Here is a 13,163-nt window from a genome sequence, read left to right as displayed (position 1 = left end):
TTTAGATAACTCCTGTCAGCCTCTCTACCAGGCCAGACATACCCAACTCCCTCAACAGTTCTTCATAAGGTTTGGTTTTCAGATCTTTGATTGTCTTGGCCGCCCTCCCGTGCATACGTTCCCAACCTGTCAATATCTTTTTTAAATGGTGGTGCCCAGAACTTGATACGGTACTCCAGGTGTGGTCTGACCAAAGCAGAATAGAGCGGTACTATGACTTCCCTTGATCACTAGACCTCTGTTGATGCAGCCTAGAATAGCATTAACTGCTTCCCCCCCTTCCCCCCCCTTTTTTGCTGCTGCTGCTGCATCAAATGATTCACTTTTCACATGCACTACTGACAAGACTAGTGTCCCTCATCTTAGATTTGTGGAGCTGGTTCTTCCTGCCTAAGCGTAGAACCTTACATTTAATAATAATAATAATAATAATAATAATAATAATAATAATATTCATTATACCCTGCCCTCCCTGGCTGAAACCAGGTTCAGGGTGACTAACACCAAATATATAATACATTAAAAACACAAAATCAAACAATTAGTTTTAAATGCAATTCAAATCACATTTAAAATCAAAATAAAATTCCATAACCGTAGGGGTAAGGAATTAAAAGTTCACCAGGCCCAGCCACTCTTGGGCCGATAGAAAGAACCAAGGAGACCCCTTACTACCAGGGTCCCATAGAAAGAAGGGGGGTCAGACTGGGCCCAGGCCAAAGGCCTGGCAGAACAGCTCCGTCTTGCAGGCCCTGCGGAAAAATGTCAAATCCCACATTGGCTTCCCCTCCCTGTGCAGTGGACAGTGCTGGACTAGGAGCTGGGAGACCCGGGTTCAAATCACCACTCGGCCATGAAGCCCTCTGGGTGACATTGGGTCAGCTGCGCTCTCTCAGCCTAACCTACTTCACAGAGTTGTGAGGATAAAATGTAGAGATGGAGAAGTGGGGACACCACCTTGTTTTCTTCGGAGAAAAGGTGTGACATAAATGTGATAGTAAAACAGTAGTGGTAATGCTACTGCTAATGAATTTGCAGTAATCACATTGTGTTCCTGGTGAAAGCAGCAGGTGTTGAGCTTTCTTCTGTATGCTGGACTTAGGGCAGCTTAAAGCCAAATCTTTTTTACTTGTAAGAAATATCCCTCCCAAAGTGCACCTGTGCTCAGGAAGAAAATAGTTGGCACCAAATCTTAAGGAAGGTCCTTTCATCGGTTTGCTTTTAAGTGGCATTGTAATGTGTCTGTATACATTATTTATTGCCTTTGTTGACAAACACCTCACCATAATGAGAAATCATGAAAACGCCAATAAAACTGTCTTTAAAAGATATCAACCCAATTTCCTAGAGTTGGATGGTGGGGCACAGATTCCTCATGTCTCAGAAGTGGCCAACTAAGAAAAATAACCCTAACACAAAAGACAAGCTATCCTGGTATCTTCATAGTAATAAATTAGATAAGGTTTGGGGGAATGGGAACCCAAGCTATGCATTGTGAGAGTCCATGAAAAATAATCTTCATGTTTGATCCTGCTACTTGCTAATCACATTGTATATGTTCCTCAGTTGTACACTACAGTGGTACCTCAGGTTAAGAACTTCATTTGTTCTGGAGGTCTGTTCTTAACCTGAGGTACCACTTTAGCTAATTGGGCCTCCCACTGTCCCCACGCGATTTCTGTTCTCATCCTGATGCAAAGTTTTTAGCCCGAGGTACTATTTCTGGGTTAGCAGAGTCTGTAACCTGAAGCATCTGTAACCTCAGGGGTACAATTGTATATACTTTTCCCCTGCTTAAGTGGTTTGTAGTAAGATATGGGTAGAATTTGATAAGTTTTCCTCTTCTTTTTTTGTAGTGCTTTGTGCCAAGAACCTTGCAAAAAAAGATTTCTTCAGTAAGTAGTTCTTATACAATTTTCCATTTTTTTATATGCACCTTAAGCTATTGATGATAGGCCCTTTTTTTACTCTTTGGATGTCATTTAAAGATAGTTTCTCAGGAGCCAGAGCCATAACTGTCTGAAAGTTATTTTGTACAGACTATGTAGCAGTGTGCTATGTGCTGCCCCTTCTCTAGTGAGCTAGTTTCCTAAAATTGGATGTTGACCCCGACAACCATGGACAAATAATTTAATTTCCGTCCACTCTTCCCTTCTTATTCTTCTAACTCAGGAATGGCAGTGTAAGGCCTGGTAAATATCTGCTCTTGTGACATGGCAGTATCAAGTCACAGTGAATTAACATGAGAATTGGCTTGCTGTTTCAAATGCACATGGTCAAACAGCCTCTTTCCTTGAAGGAGCTTGATGTGACAGATGGAAACTCATACAATGAGGACTTGGGAATGTTGCCTTAGCTGTAACAATCCCTCACATTTCATGCAGCAGAGATGGGGAGTTTAACAGCCCTCCATCTTCTATCAGTCCCAGCCAGAATAGTCAATGATCAGAAATGTTGAGAGTTGTAGTCCACAGACTCTGTGCTCTTCTCCCGAAATTTCAGTTTACTAATGAAGTGCTATTCTATGGAACTGTTTACACATCATGCTTTGGGGGGATTCTTTCCCCCCTACTTCCAAGTGGACAAAATCTTTTGCGGGGGAAAGCTTATGTTCTAAACACTGCTGCCAGTGCCTATAGTTTCATTCCCCCACCGCCCAGTGAAAGCAGTCTAGCTGTTGGGTAGCATTGTTCCTCCTGAAAGGGTCTTCATGGTGATTTTTTTCTTTCGATTCTTTCCAGGGCTTCCTGACCCATTTGCAAAGGTGGTGGTGGACGGTTCTGGTCAGTGCCACTCAACTGACACTGTGAAGAACACGCTAGATCCCAAGTGGAACCAACACTATGATCTGTGAGTTATCTGTTCTGTGAAGGGTAAATCACAGAATGGGTGTCCAGTCTGAAAAAGAGAGAGACTATCTTATGTCCAGCCTTATGTTCATCTGTTTATTAATTTTGAAATTTTATACCTCACCTTTCTGCCTTATGGCTGGGCTTCAAGGTAATTTTCTTTGTCGTTAGCCATCTTGTCATAAACAAGAGGTTTCTGAAATAGCAAGTAAGAAGGCAGTGGTGACTGAAACAGGTATGGTGCTCCAACTGCTGCTCTTACAAGGTTCTGCAGTGACTGCATGATAAAGTATCCCCTCCCACATAAGATTTTGTTCCTGGAGCACTACCTCTTGGGAACCGGCAGGATATAGTCTATATGACTCCTGGCTTTTCCTAGCAGCTGTTGCAGGGGAAGAGTGCATGTCTGCTCCCCAGGCATGAGTGCTATGGAGTCATGGCTCTGTTGATAACTTGCAAGTCTTCACTCTCCCAGGCATGCATTGAAATCTAAATACTCCAGCCAGGGCCCAAAGGACTGTTTTAAGTGTGCCTAAGGGCTTGCACATGCCTGGTGGATTTTTGTTTTGTTTTTGTTTTTACTCTTCTTGAAGGAAAAGAGCCATATGTCATTTTGGAATATATTATTGAAAGTCCCTTCTGTTTCAGAAACGGCTTGCCATAAGGGTTTTTTACTTTTATTTTTAGAAACCCGATTGCTCTTGGGTGCACAGAGTGAGTGACTCTTTGGAGCCTATCTATATACTGATAGCTTCACTTGTCCCGCCTAGTAAGATTTAAACCCACAGTGTATTGATGGAGTCACTTTGCCTCCCTCCTTGAATTCTGACTCCATACCCTAATGAGCTCGGCGCTCCCCAGTTTGTAATAAGGTTGTCTGTAATTAACAAGAGCTGCTGCATTATCACTTTAGCACGCTGCGTAAAATTATAGCCATCTAATGAATAATTACGTTTCTATATTTGATAAAGTTGCGACGTGACCAATGAATTATTAAAATGAGCTCGGTTTTCATGGACATAAATGCTATGCCATAGCAAATAATAAACCTCAACCAAGTATCTTTCTCAAACTGATTATCCTAGATATGTTGGGAAATCGGATTCTATCACCATCAGTGTCTGGAACCACAAGAAAATACACAAAAAGCAGGGAGCTGGCTTCCTGGGGTGTGTTCGACTCCTTTCCAATGCCATCAGTAGGCTAAAAGATACTGGATGTAAGCATGTAATACTTACTCAGTGTTTGCTGTGATTGACAGTGACTTGTGTCTGAGTACTGAATGTCGATTGCCAGCTGAGTACACTCTTGGGTCAAGTTTTTTTTCCCAATTGTTCATTTGCAGACCAGCGTTTGGATCTATGCAAACTAAACCCCACAGATACCGATGCAGTACGAGGCCAGATAGTGGGTAAGAGGAAAACATTCCTGTCTGCATAGATAACAAAAATAGTATCTCTTTCCTTCAGAGCCTTGGATATAGAGAGGTTCTCAAGTTCAAAAGTAGTTTATGTGATGCTCTCTTCAGGATTGGCAGCTTCACCCAGTTCTAACTGTGTCTGCCTGGTGCTGATGGGGTTAGCCCCTTGGCATGTGCAAAACCTAAGAGTTGCTGGTTTCTAGGTTCTGAGCAAGCTTCAAGGTGTAGGCGTTACTCTAAGCTGAAGTGCTAGGGACTTTAAAAGTGTCTTCCCCACAGAACCTTCCCATCTTAAGATCTTTTTGTTGGAATGTCTCCTTTGTTGGAGACTCAAACCTAATCAAATATATGGAGAGTGCACTTGCTCGTGAATTCACTCCCATAGGAGACTTGCATAGCCCATTCACTTGCAGTTTTTAGAAAACAAAACGTTTAAAGTCACCTTGGGGCTTTTTAACATATGAAATGTTGTAGTATTGTGAGGATGTTCAGCGGCAGCTATAAAGCAGTAGACTTTATAATTGATAGTCTACTGCAGGCTTCTTCAACCTCGGCTCTCCAGATATTTTGAGACCACAATTCCCATCATCCCTGACCACTGGTCCTGCTAGCTAGGGATCATGGGAGTTGTAGGCCCAAAACATCTGGAGGGCCAAGGTTGAGGAAGCCTGCAGTAGACTATCAATTATTCCAGGGTGAGTAGCTTGTCAGATCTCTCACTCCAGCTGCTCTGAGACAGGAAACTTATTTCAGTGAGAAGCATGTAAATTTTGGGGGGCAGCGATTGGCAACTGGCTTTGCCACTGGGTGGGATTTGTTTTGTCCAATGTTAGTATGGTGTTTAACTTGCAAGTGAAGTTGCTGCATTCTGACTTGGATTGCATGCTCAGCATTCTGTAGGCTGTTGCTCTGTCTTGCTGTCTGGAAAGCATGTTTGGAAAACCATGGGTGTGAGAAACTGTCTTTTTCTGAAAGAAGAAATGCATAACAGGCAAAAAAAAGATGCTCCATTTTAGAATACCGCCTAGTGGCAAATGTTCTGCTTTCCAACAGTTTTGAGAGGCAAATATCTGTTTATTCAGAATCCTTCACATTTTTATCCAAAGTAGAGTATTTCTTACTAGAAAAATATAAAAGCCTGGGTTATGTGTTATTTTTAATTTGTAGAAGTAGAAATAATTATTTGCACATTTAGCACATTTTGAATAGCAGAATTAGAGCGCAATCCTATGTATGTATACTCAGGAGTAAACCACAGTGAATTCAGTGAGACTTAGTCTCATTTAAGGATTGTAGCCTTAAACGGCTGTTTTCTTAAGGCGTGTCATATTATGATTTATGAATGACATTGTATCATCACAATATAAAAGTATAAGGCAATAGCCAACTAAGTCATACCCTGGGTGGACTCACTAAAGTCAACTGACTTAATTTAAGTCTACTGATTTCAGTGGGTCTGCTCTGAGTCTGTGTATTATCCATAATAACTCTAAAAACACCAATCAAAATATTTGGGGTGTTTACTGTTGTAAGGAGAGGTGAAATCTTGAATATGCACGTGGGTTATTAAAAGGTGTAGGAATGCTTGCCAAATTGAATGAAGCCTCTCCATTGTGTTCCTTGCATTTTAACGGGGGTTGAATAGGTTTTTGCATCTATGGATTTTAATCATGGCTTTCATTTCTTTTTCTCATTCCAGTCAGCTTACAGACACGGGACAGGATAGGCACAGGAGGGTCTGTTGTAGATTGCAGGGGGCTGCTGGAGAATGAAGGGTAGGTATTTCATTTCCTAGTGGAAGCCCCTGGATCTCCTGATTCCTAGTCATCTTACTCAGTTAAATGAATGACTAAGATCTGTATTTTTGTTCTGGAGCATGTTAATTGTTAAGCAAACTTTTTTAAAAAAACGGAAGGAGTCAAAATCTCATTGATTTTGTTAGCTAGGAGTTCATTCTTAAGGTCATTCTTAAGTGAAACACAAAATGGGGACTATCAATCATGCCAACCTAATCAACCTTGGTCAACTGTAAAAAGCAGGGAAGGTTCACTCTGGAAGGGCTGCATCTTTGCCTTCATCCTGGTATAACTCATCCTGCTCTGCTCACAAGTGACTGTCTCCCCTTGTCACAATATTGAACAGAGGTTTCATGGCTCACTCCTGACAGAAGAGTCTTGTGGCACAGAAAGCTGGAAGACAAGTGTAGGAACTTTCTCCAGCCCCTTGTTAGAGGAGATCTGCTTAGTGCCTTCAAGACACTCTTACCTTGACATGAGCCTTCTGAGACTGTCTTTTTCAGTGATGATCTATGCTTGAAGTCCAGTTATTTCCCTAAATGAAATTCCCCAAACATTCTCTTAGGCTTGTGTGAAATTTTCTAACTTTATGAGCCTCCCTTATTTCAGAACGGTTTATGAAGACTCAGGACCTGGAAGGCCACTGAGCTGTTACATGGAGGAGCCAGCGCCATACACAGACAGCACTGGAGCTGCTGGAGGAGGGAATTGTAGATTTGTGGAATCCCCCAGTCAGGACCAGACACTCCAGGTGCAGCGTTTACGGACTCCTGATGTGAGAGGCCATGTACAAACCCCCCAAAATAGGCCACATGGTCATCAGTCCCCATCGCCTGACCTGCCTGAAGGCTATGGTAAGAGGAGCAATCTCTGATACGTGTCCTAAGAAATTCTATTTGCGTGCATTTGCATGCTCTTCAGGCCAGAGGAGACATTTTCATCCAGTGCAGGAAAGCAAAGTTAAGATTGGGTTTTCAGAAAACTCATCTGGTCTGCAGAGAGGGTAGCTCTGAAATGTTGTTGACTGCATTTAAATCTTTGGTATGCAGTGGAGAGTTCAAGTGGTTGTGGGGTTGGGGTGTTCAGTATCTGTAGAGCTCCATCTCCCAGTCCCCCCCCATCTAATTTCCCTTCTTGCCCTTAGTCTGCATAACTTATTTGCAGCAAGGAGTTTCACTTTGGATCTCATCTGCTGCCATTATATTCCAAATTAAGTCATTTGAGAGAACATAGATTTCTTGCACGATTCTACCTTGATTGTGCAAGGTAACTGACCCCCACCCTCAAACACAAGTACATATACACACAGTAAAGGAAGTTATGAGAGAAAGTAGGGTCTGGTGAACTCTTAACCATCACTCTTTATTTTTGTACCTCTTTCATTCCACGTGAAACTGGGACACTTGTCCAAGTGACACAGTTTAGCCTAAATGCATTACAATATTATGTCTAGAGAAAACTCTGTTCTAGGTTACTAAAGTGCAAACAGCTTTTAATTGACCAGCTTGGGCAGCTGTATTATTAGTAATATATCTTGCCTGCTTCAAACGTTGCCAAGTAGCAAAGGCCGAAGCAGTTTTGCATTGCTCCTGGACAAGGGCAGAAGGTCCCAGGGCCTAGCAACCTGAACTCCTGCCTGTCTCCTGTGCAGTGCTGCTTTCTGCTCCCCAGCTTAGCCAGCCAGACCAAGGGGTTCAAGGAGTATGTATTGCTGAAGTGGCACAGCCTCATGCCTCCCCAAGCCTGCCCGAGGTTTAAAACCACCCTGTCAACTATATTCAGTTTTTTTCTTGGAATTCCCCCGGTCTGTCTTGCTAGTTTCCCTTTTAAGCACATTTTCTGATTTCTTCATGAAGGTGTGGTTTGTTTTCCTTGGATTTTCTTTTTGAGGACTTTTTGAGGTGGCGGGGTGAGTGGGTTTCATTATATACTGGTCTGTAGTCAACAGGTATTATGACAGCACTGTTGGTGTTATATTCTGTCATTTACTGCCTGCTGGCAAGTACAGTGGTGCCCCGCAAGACGATCGCCTCGCAAGACAAAAAACCCGCTATACGAAAGGGTTTTCCGTTTTTGGAGGCGCTTCACTAAACGAATTTCTCTATGGGGTTGCTTCGCAAGACGAAAAAATCTTGCGAGTCCCCGCGTTTTTTTCTGCTTTTTTCCGCCCTTTCCCTAAGTGCTAAGCCGCTTATCAGCTGATCGCTAAAAGCCGCTAGACCGCTAATAGCGCTAATCCGCTAAGCTGTCAATGGGCTTGCTTCGCAAGATGAAGAAACCGCTAGACGAAGAAAATCGCGGAACGGATTAATTTCGTCTTGCGAGGCACCACTATATATATATATTTGGATCAGGGGGCTGGGATAACTAGTGGGAAGCAGAAAGGGAGTGTGGATGCTTTGCATGTTCCAAGACAAATGAAATCACTTTAGTAGATGGGCAGTTTTTTCCCAGCCTGGTGCCCCCCAGTTGTTGCTTCATTGGCCATACTGGCTGGGGTTGCTGGGAGTTGTAGTCCAGCAACATTTGGAGGGCGCCAGGTTGTACAAAACTGATGTAGCAGTCGCTCCCCAGAGTGTCAGATGCTTACACAGGGCATACACACATTCACTGGTAACTGCTAGCTGCCTTCCAAAGGTTCATGTCTCTTCACCCCCTTCCCGTCACCCAGTAGATCTGTGTGAAAAAGCAAATGGCCTTGCAGAATGGAGATGGTTCCTTGAGAACCTTCTACAAAGCGAACTGTTCATAGGGAGCCACAACATCCCATGTTCATAGTAATTGTTCATCTTAAAGCCTATGGAAATAATCGCGAACAAAGAAGTGTCCTTCTGGATCGATATGGGATGGTATAGGTGAGGTGAACTGGAATTGGGTGGGTGACAAAAATGGTAAGCTCTTTTTGTGAACATGTAAGCTGTATCAAGTATCTGATGCAGTTCTTGGTATTGCTGTTTCTTTGTACTCATAACTAGGGCAAATAGTACATTTTTAAGTAATGCTAAATACAGCTGCTTTTAAGCATTAGCTGAGCTTTCGCAGATACTTTGTTGATGTGCAGTTTTTCCTTTGGACTGCTCGCTGTAGCATCTTTTCCCTATCTTTGTAGAACAAAGGACAACAGTACAGGGACAAGTTTACTTTTTACATACACAAACTGGTGTTAGCACATGGCACGACCCCAGGATACCAAGGTATGTATGGCAGTCTTGAGTTCATCTGGGTTTGGGCAGGTAGCTGTACCTGTGTTTGGGGGGAAAAATACACTTCAGGTTGTTCCTTATAAAGCCTCATACTTTGGGGGAAAATGTTCTTTCTATAAATGTTAGTTAGGGTTTGTTAACCAAAAATTGCTGCCCTTTATCGTTCCCCCCCCCCCCAGCACCTCAGAGTTCCTCATGTTTTTTTCTAAGATAAATGTTAGTGTTACGCTTAAATATGTATGTTTTAATTGTTCTTTTGCTTTTCATAGAGACCTTAACAGTGTGAATTGTGATGAGCTTGGACCTCTACCACCAGGTTGGGAAGTTAGAAGTACAGTGTCAGGAAGAATATATTTTGTAGATCATAATAACAGAACCACACAATTCACAGACCCAAGACTGCATCACATCATGAAGTAAGAAACCAATGTGTTGCCATGTGCTTCAGTGGCTCAGAATCATAGCAGCTGACCCAGCAGCACAAGCGGAGCAAGTGCAGTGGGGCTGCATGGGCAAAGAAAAGTACTAAAAGAATTTGTTTTTCCCCAGAGAGGGATGTTGCAAGCTGATTCCTTCCAGCAAGGCCAAATGCTTGATGAATGTAGAGTAGAACCCAAAGAACAACGCAACATGCAAATGAGTTTCACTGTGCCCCTCCCCCACTGCACTACATTCCAATTTACTTTTGAAACCGAGAGGGCTTTGATATGTGCTGATATGTAATAATATAGCCGCCTGCTGCCTGCTCTTGACCTGCAGTGGCTGTTTGGGTCTCTTTCCCATCCTGTTTAATTTGAAGGTTCCAGGCTTTGCTAGCCAACCCCGCCCAGGCTTTTATTTCATAAAATTTATATACTGCTCAATTGTAAAAAAAAAAAAAACAACCCTTCAAACCTTATATATCCCTTTGCCAGTGAGGTGCCCCCGCTTCTATTAAACAGTTCTCCGGGGCCGCCTTCCACCCATGCTTATTGCTTGCTCGCTCACCTGCCTGCCAGACGTGCCTCAAACTGGATCGATGTGGCTGCCTGTTGGTGGTCATGTGAACTGCTACATGACAACAGCCTTACACACACACACAAACAAACACACCCTTACCTGTATCTTCCTATATACATAAAAATGCCCTCTGCAACTGAACTCGTATCGGGGGGGGGGGGGGGGGCTCATTTGATCTACATTATGAACACCTATGATGAAGGGAAAGTTTGTTTAATGCAAACGCTTGCTTCCATGGTCTGATGAAAACCATTGCTTCATTTTCATTTTAGTTTTTGATTTCTGAATAGCTGATCTGAAGTTTAATTTAACTGCCTGCTTCTGTGTTCCACAGTGGACATAGGAGTATTTGTGCTTTTGAAATAAGTACAAAACTGCATGTCACATAATGAAGTAAGATTTGTTGAGTTTGTTGGCTCCAGTTGTTCATCATGTTACATGAGGGTTTTTGTAGTGTAACTACAGCTCTAAAAATGGGCTTGGAGAAGCAGAGTTCCACTACTACAAGTAAAGAAGTACAAATGCTAGTATTATGGAAGTATAAAAATATTTGATGCATGTTGCTATGGTCTTGAAAGCCAATATATGGTAGCATAAATGAGTTAAAGCTACCACAGGAGACACTGTTTTATTTGCTGCAACAGACTATACCTTTGTGTAATCAATTTCCTTATCTAGTTCTTTATAAGCTATGAAAAGTTTTTCTAATCTTGTTTCCTGATACTGATTTCTTTTATTTCATAAAATTTATACATCGCTTATTGTAAAAAAACAAAAACAACCTTCAAAATGGTTTACAAAAAGAATAAAACAGTCAGTAAAAAAAGTTAATGAACAAAAATTCAAAGAATTAAAGCCAGCAGTAACTAAAAACAGATCAAAACACGCACCAACGCTCTAGCTACTGATGTCAAGAGACTATGTGGCTTCCCACTATAGTGGCCATCCTCCTTCCTTCTTCCTTCCCTTTTGAGAGTCATCTTCTCATCTTTCCCTTCAGTCACCAATGCCAACTAAAAGAACCCAACCAGCCTTTGCCAGTGCCGAGTGAGGGATCGTTGGAAGACAGCGAAGAGTTGCCTGCCCAGAGATACGAGCGAGACTTGGTGCAGAAGCTAAAGATCCTCAGGCATGAGCTCTCCCTCCAGCAGCCCCAAGCTGGCCACTGCCGCATCGAAGTATCGAGGGAAGAAATATTTGAGGTATGTTGATCTGTGTCTAAGATAGTGGGAGGTTTAGCCTTTCCAGTGCATCTAGGTAATGACTATGGATTTCTGCAGATGCAGCTTATCATAAATGCTGCCCCTGTGAGGCCTAAAGATATAATGAAAGCCATTAGAATGAATCACAAAATGAACCTAATGTCAAATGATGTTAGATTTGAGATAAAAAATCACTGTTCAGCAGCTATAAGGAAGGTTTGCCGTTCAAACACAGCTAAAATTTCCTGAGGGCTATGACTTAAGCAGTGGTGCAAGAAGGGCACCTCTAGATATTCCCTAGATATGTGAAGAGTAGCTACTGTTGAAAAAGTGTTCATTTCCTGAGAGTATACCTCTGTTTCTTACTACAGGAATCATACCGGCAGATAATGAAGATGAGGCCAAAAGATCTAAAGAAGAGACTGATGGTGAAATTTCGAGGAGAAGAAGGCTTGGATTATGGTGGAGTGGCAAGGTGAAAGACAAGTTCTTAAAATGACATGTACTGGGCAAAGGAAGCCCTTTGCAGAGACCTCCAAATATTGCAGATAAAATTCAAAGGAACATTTTATCAAACCCACGAATGATGGCAACCTTAGCATGTAATGCTACAATTTACCAAGGTTTGGCATTACAAGGGCAAGCCTTTACAGGCCTTGGGCTTGATCCAGCAGCATGGTCCTATTTGCCCCCTTTCCCTAAGTTGGGTAGGGGGCTGTGCCTCTGCACCTTGTCCCCTCAACAGGCTGAAACAGCAAGTGACCCCTTCTGCCCCCTGCCCTGCTTAAAATAATGGTGGCCTCCTTCCACCCAGGAGAGATGGCCTCTTAGTAGCTAATGTGCAATGTCTGGCAGAAGAGGAAGCCTACTGAGACAGAAAGGTGGGGTGTTAATAAATGTAAGCATTGTTTTAAAAAATATTGAAATAGTAACAAATCAAGTTTTTGAATTTCCAGGGATTCAGAAAAATTAAAAGCTATGGAGATGTGAACATTGACAGCTTCTGCCTTTAAGACAGGTTCTGTGGTGTTTGAAAGCTTGTACGTTCTTGCTCTCCTCCATATGTCCTATTTTAATGCCATTGCTCTTCAGATCAAAACAGAATTAAAGGTTTTAAAGTTTAGTACTTCTCGATTTTGCCCTCGCATTTAGAAGTTGTGCTTTTTAATTGTATTTTTTTAATGAAATACCCAATGGCTCTAGAATCCAGTGCTTTATGAAACTGTCTTCTGAATAACTAGACACACAACAATAATTTCCTTCCTTCTAAATTAAAAATAATTTTCGGAAAGATGCCAGAAATCAAGAGTCCTATGTGTTCCTATAAAAGTATATGCCATAATGTTAGCCTTTAAGGGAGACTTTCTCAATCTCTGGCCCCAGATGTTGAATTACAACTCCTATCATCCATAGCCAGCAGGGGCAGCAGTTAGGGATGAGGGGAGTGGTAGCCCAACAACATCTGGGAACCCCAAGTTGAGAAAGGACAACATAATATATCTGCTTCTCTAAATTGCTATAATAGTTTTTGAAGATGTTTTGCATTCTCTTTATCTAACTTGGATATAACCCTCTGGCACCTGAGGGTTGCAGTCAATGTTAGTTTTACTGAGAGTAGACCCAGTGAAATGGACATAATTAATGTAGGTCCATTAATTTCAATGGGGCTACTGTGAGTAGAGCTTGGATACAAT

At 42.2% G+C, this 13,163-nt stretch overlaps 1 protein-coding gene across 4 annotated transcripts in view; it reads left to right on the top strand.

The window, feature by feature from the left end:
* SMURF1 (SMAD specific E3 ubiquitin protein ligase 1) overlaps window positions 1–13,163 on the top strand; it is a 50,741-nt gene that overhangs the window by 25,134 nt on the left and 12,444 nt on the right. For 2 of the 4 annotated variants that reach the window (XM_083712028.1, XM_083712027.1), the window contains exons 2-11: window positions 1,857–1,895; window positions 2,742–2,850; window positions 3,935–4,068; window positions 4,195–4,260; window positions 5,969–6,044; window positions 6,675–6,919; window positions 9,175–9,259; window positions 9,538–9,684; window positions 11,268–11,469; window positions 11,841–11,944. In XM_083712028.1, coding sequence (XP_083568154.1) covers window positions 1,857–1,895; window positions 2,742–2,850; window positions 3,935–4,068; window positions 4,195–4,260; window positions 5,969–6,044; window positions 6,675–6,919; window positions 9,175–9,259; window positions 9,538–9,684; window positions 11,268–11,469; window positions 11,841–11,944 — 1,207 coding nt within the window. The remainder of the gene's footprint in view (window positions 1–1,856; window positions 1,896–2,741; window positions 2,851–3,934; window positions 4,069–4,194; window positions 4,261–5,968; window positions 6,045–6,674; window positions 6,920–9,174; window positions 9,260–9,537; window positions 9,685–11,267; window positions 11,470–11,840; window positions 11,945–13,163) is intronic. The other 2 variants (XM_083712030.1, XM_083712029.1) reach the window with 1 other exon arrangement.

Source organism: Podarcis gaigeae (assembly GCF_964106915.1).
Source record: "Podarcis gaigeae genome assembly, chromosome: 14".
NCBI classification, from domain to species: Eukaryota; Metazoa; Chordata; class Lepidosauria; order Squamata; family Lacertidae; genus Podarcis; species Podarcis gaigeae.
Note: the sequence above shows the minus strand (reverse complement) of the source record. Positions and strands in the feature narration are given on the sequence as shown.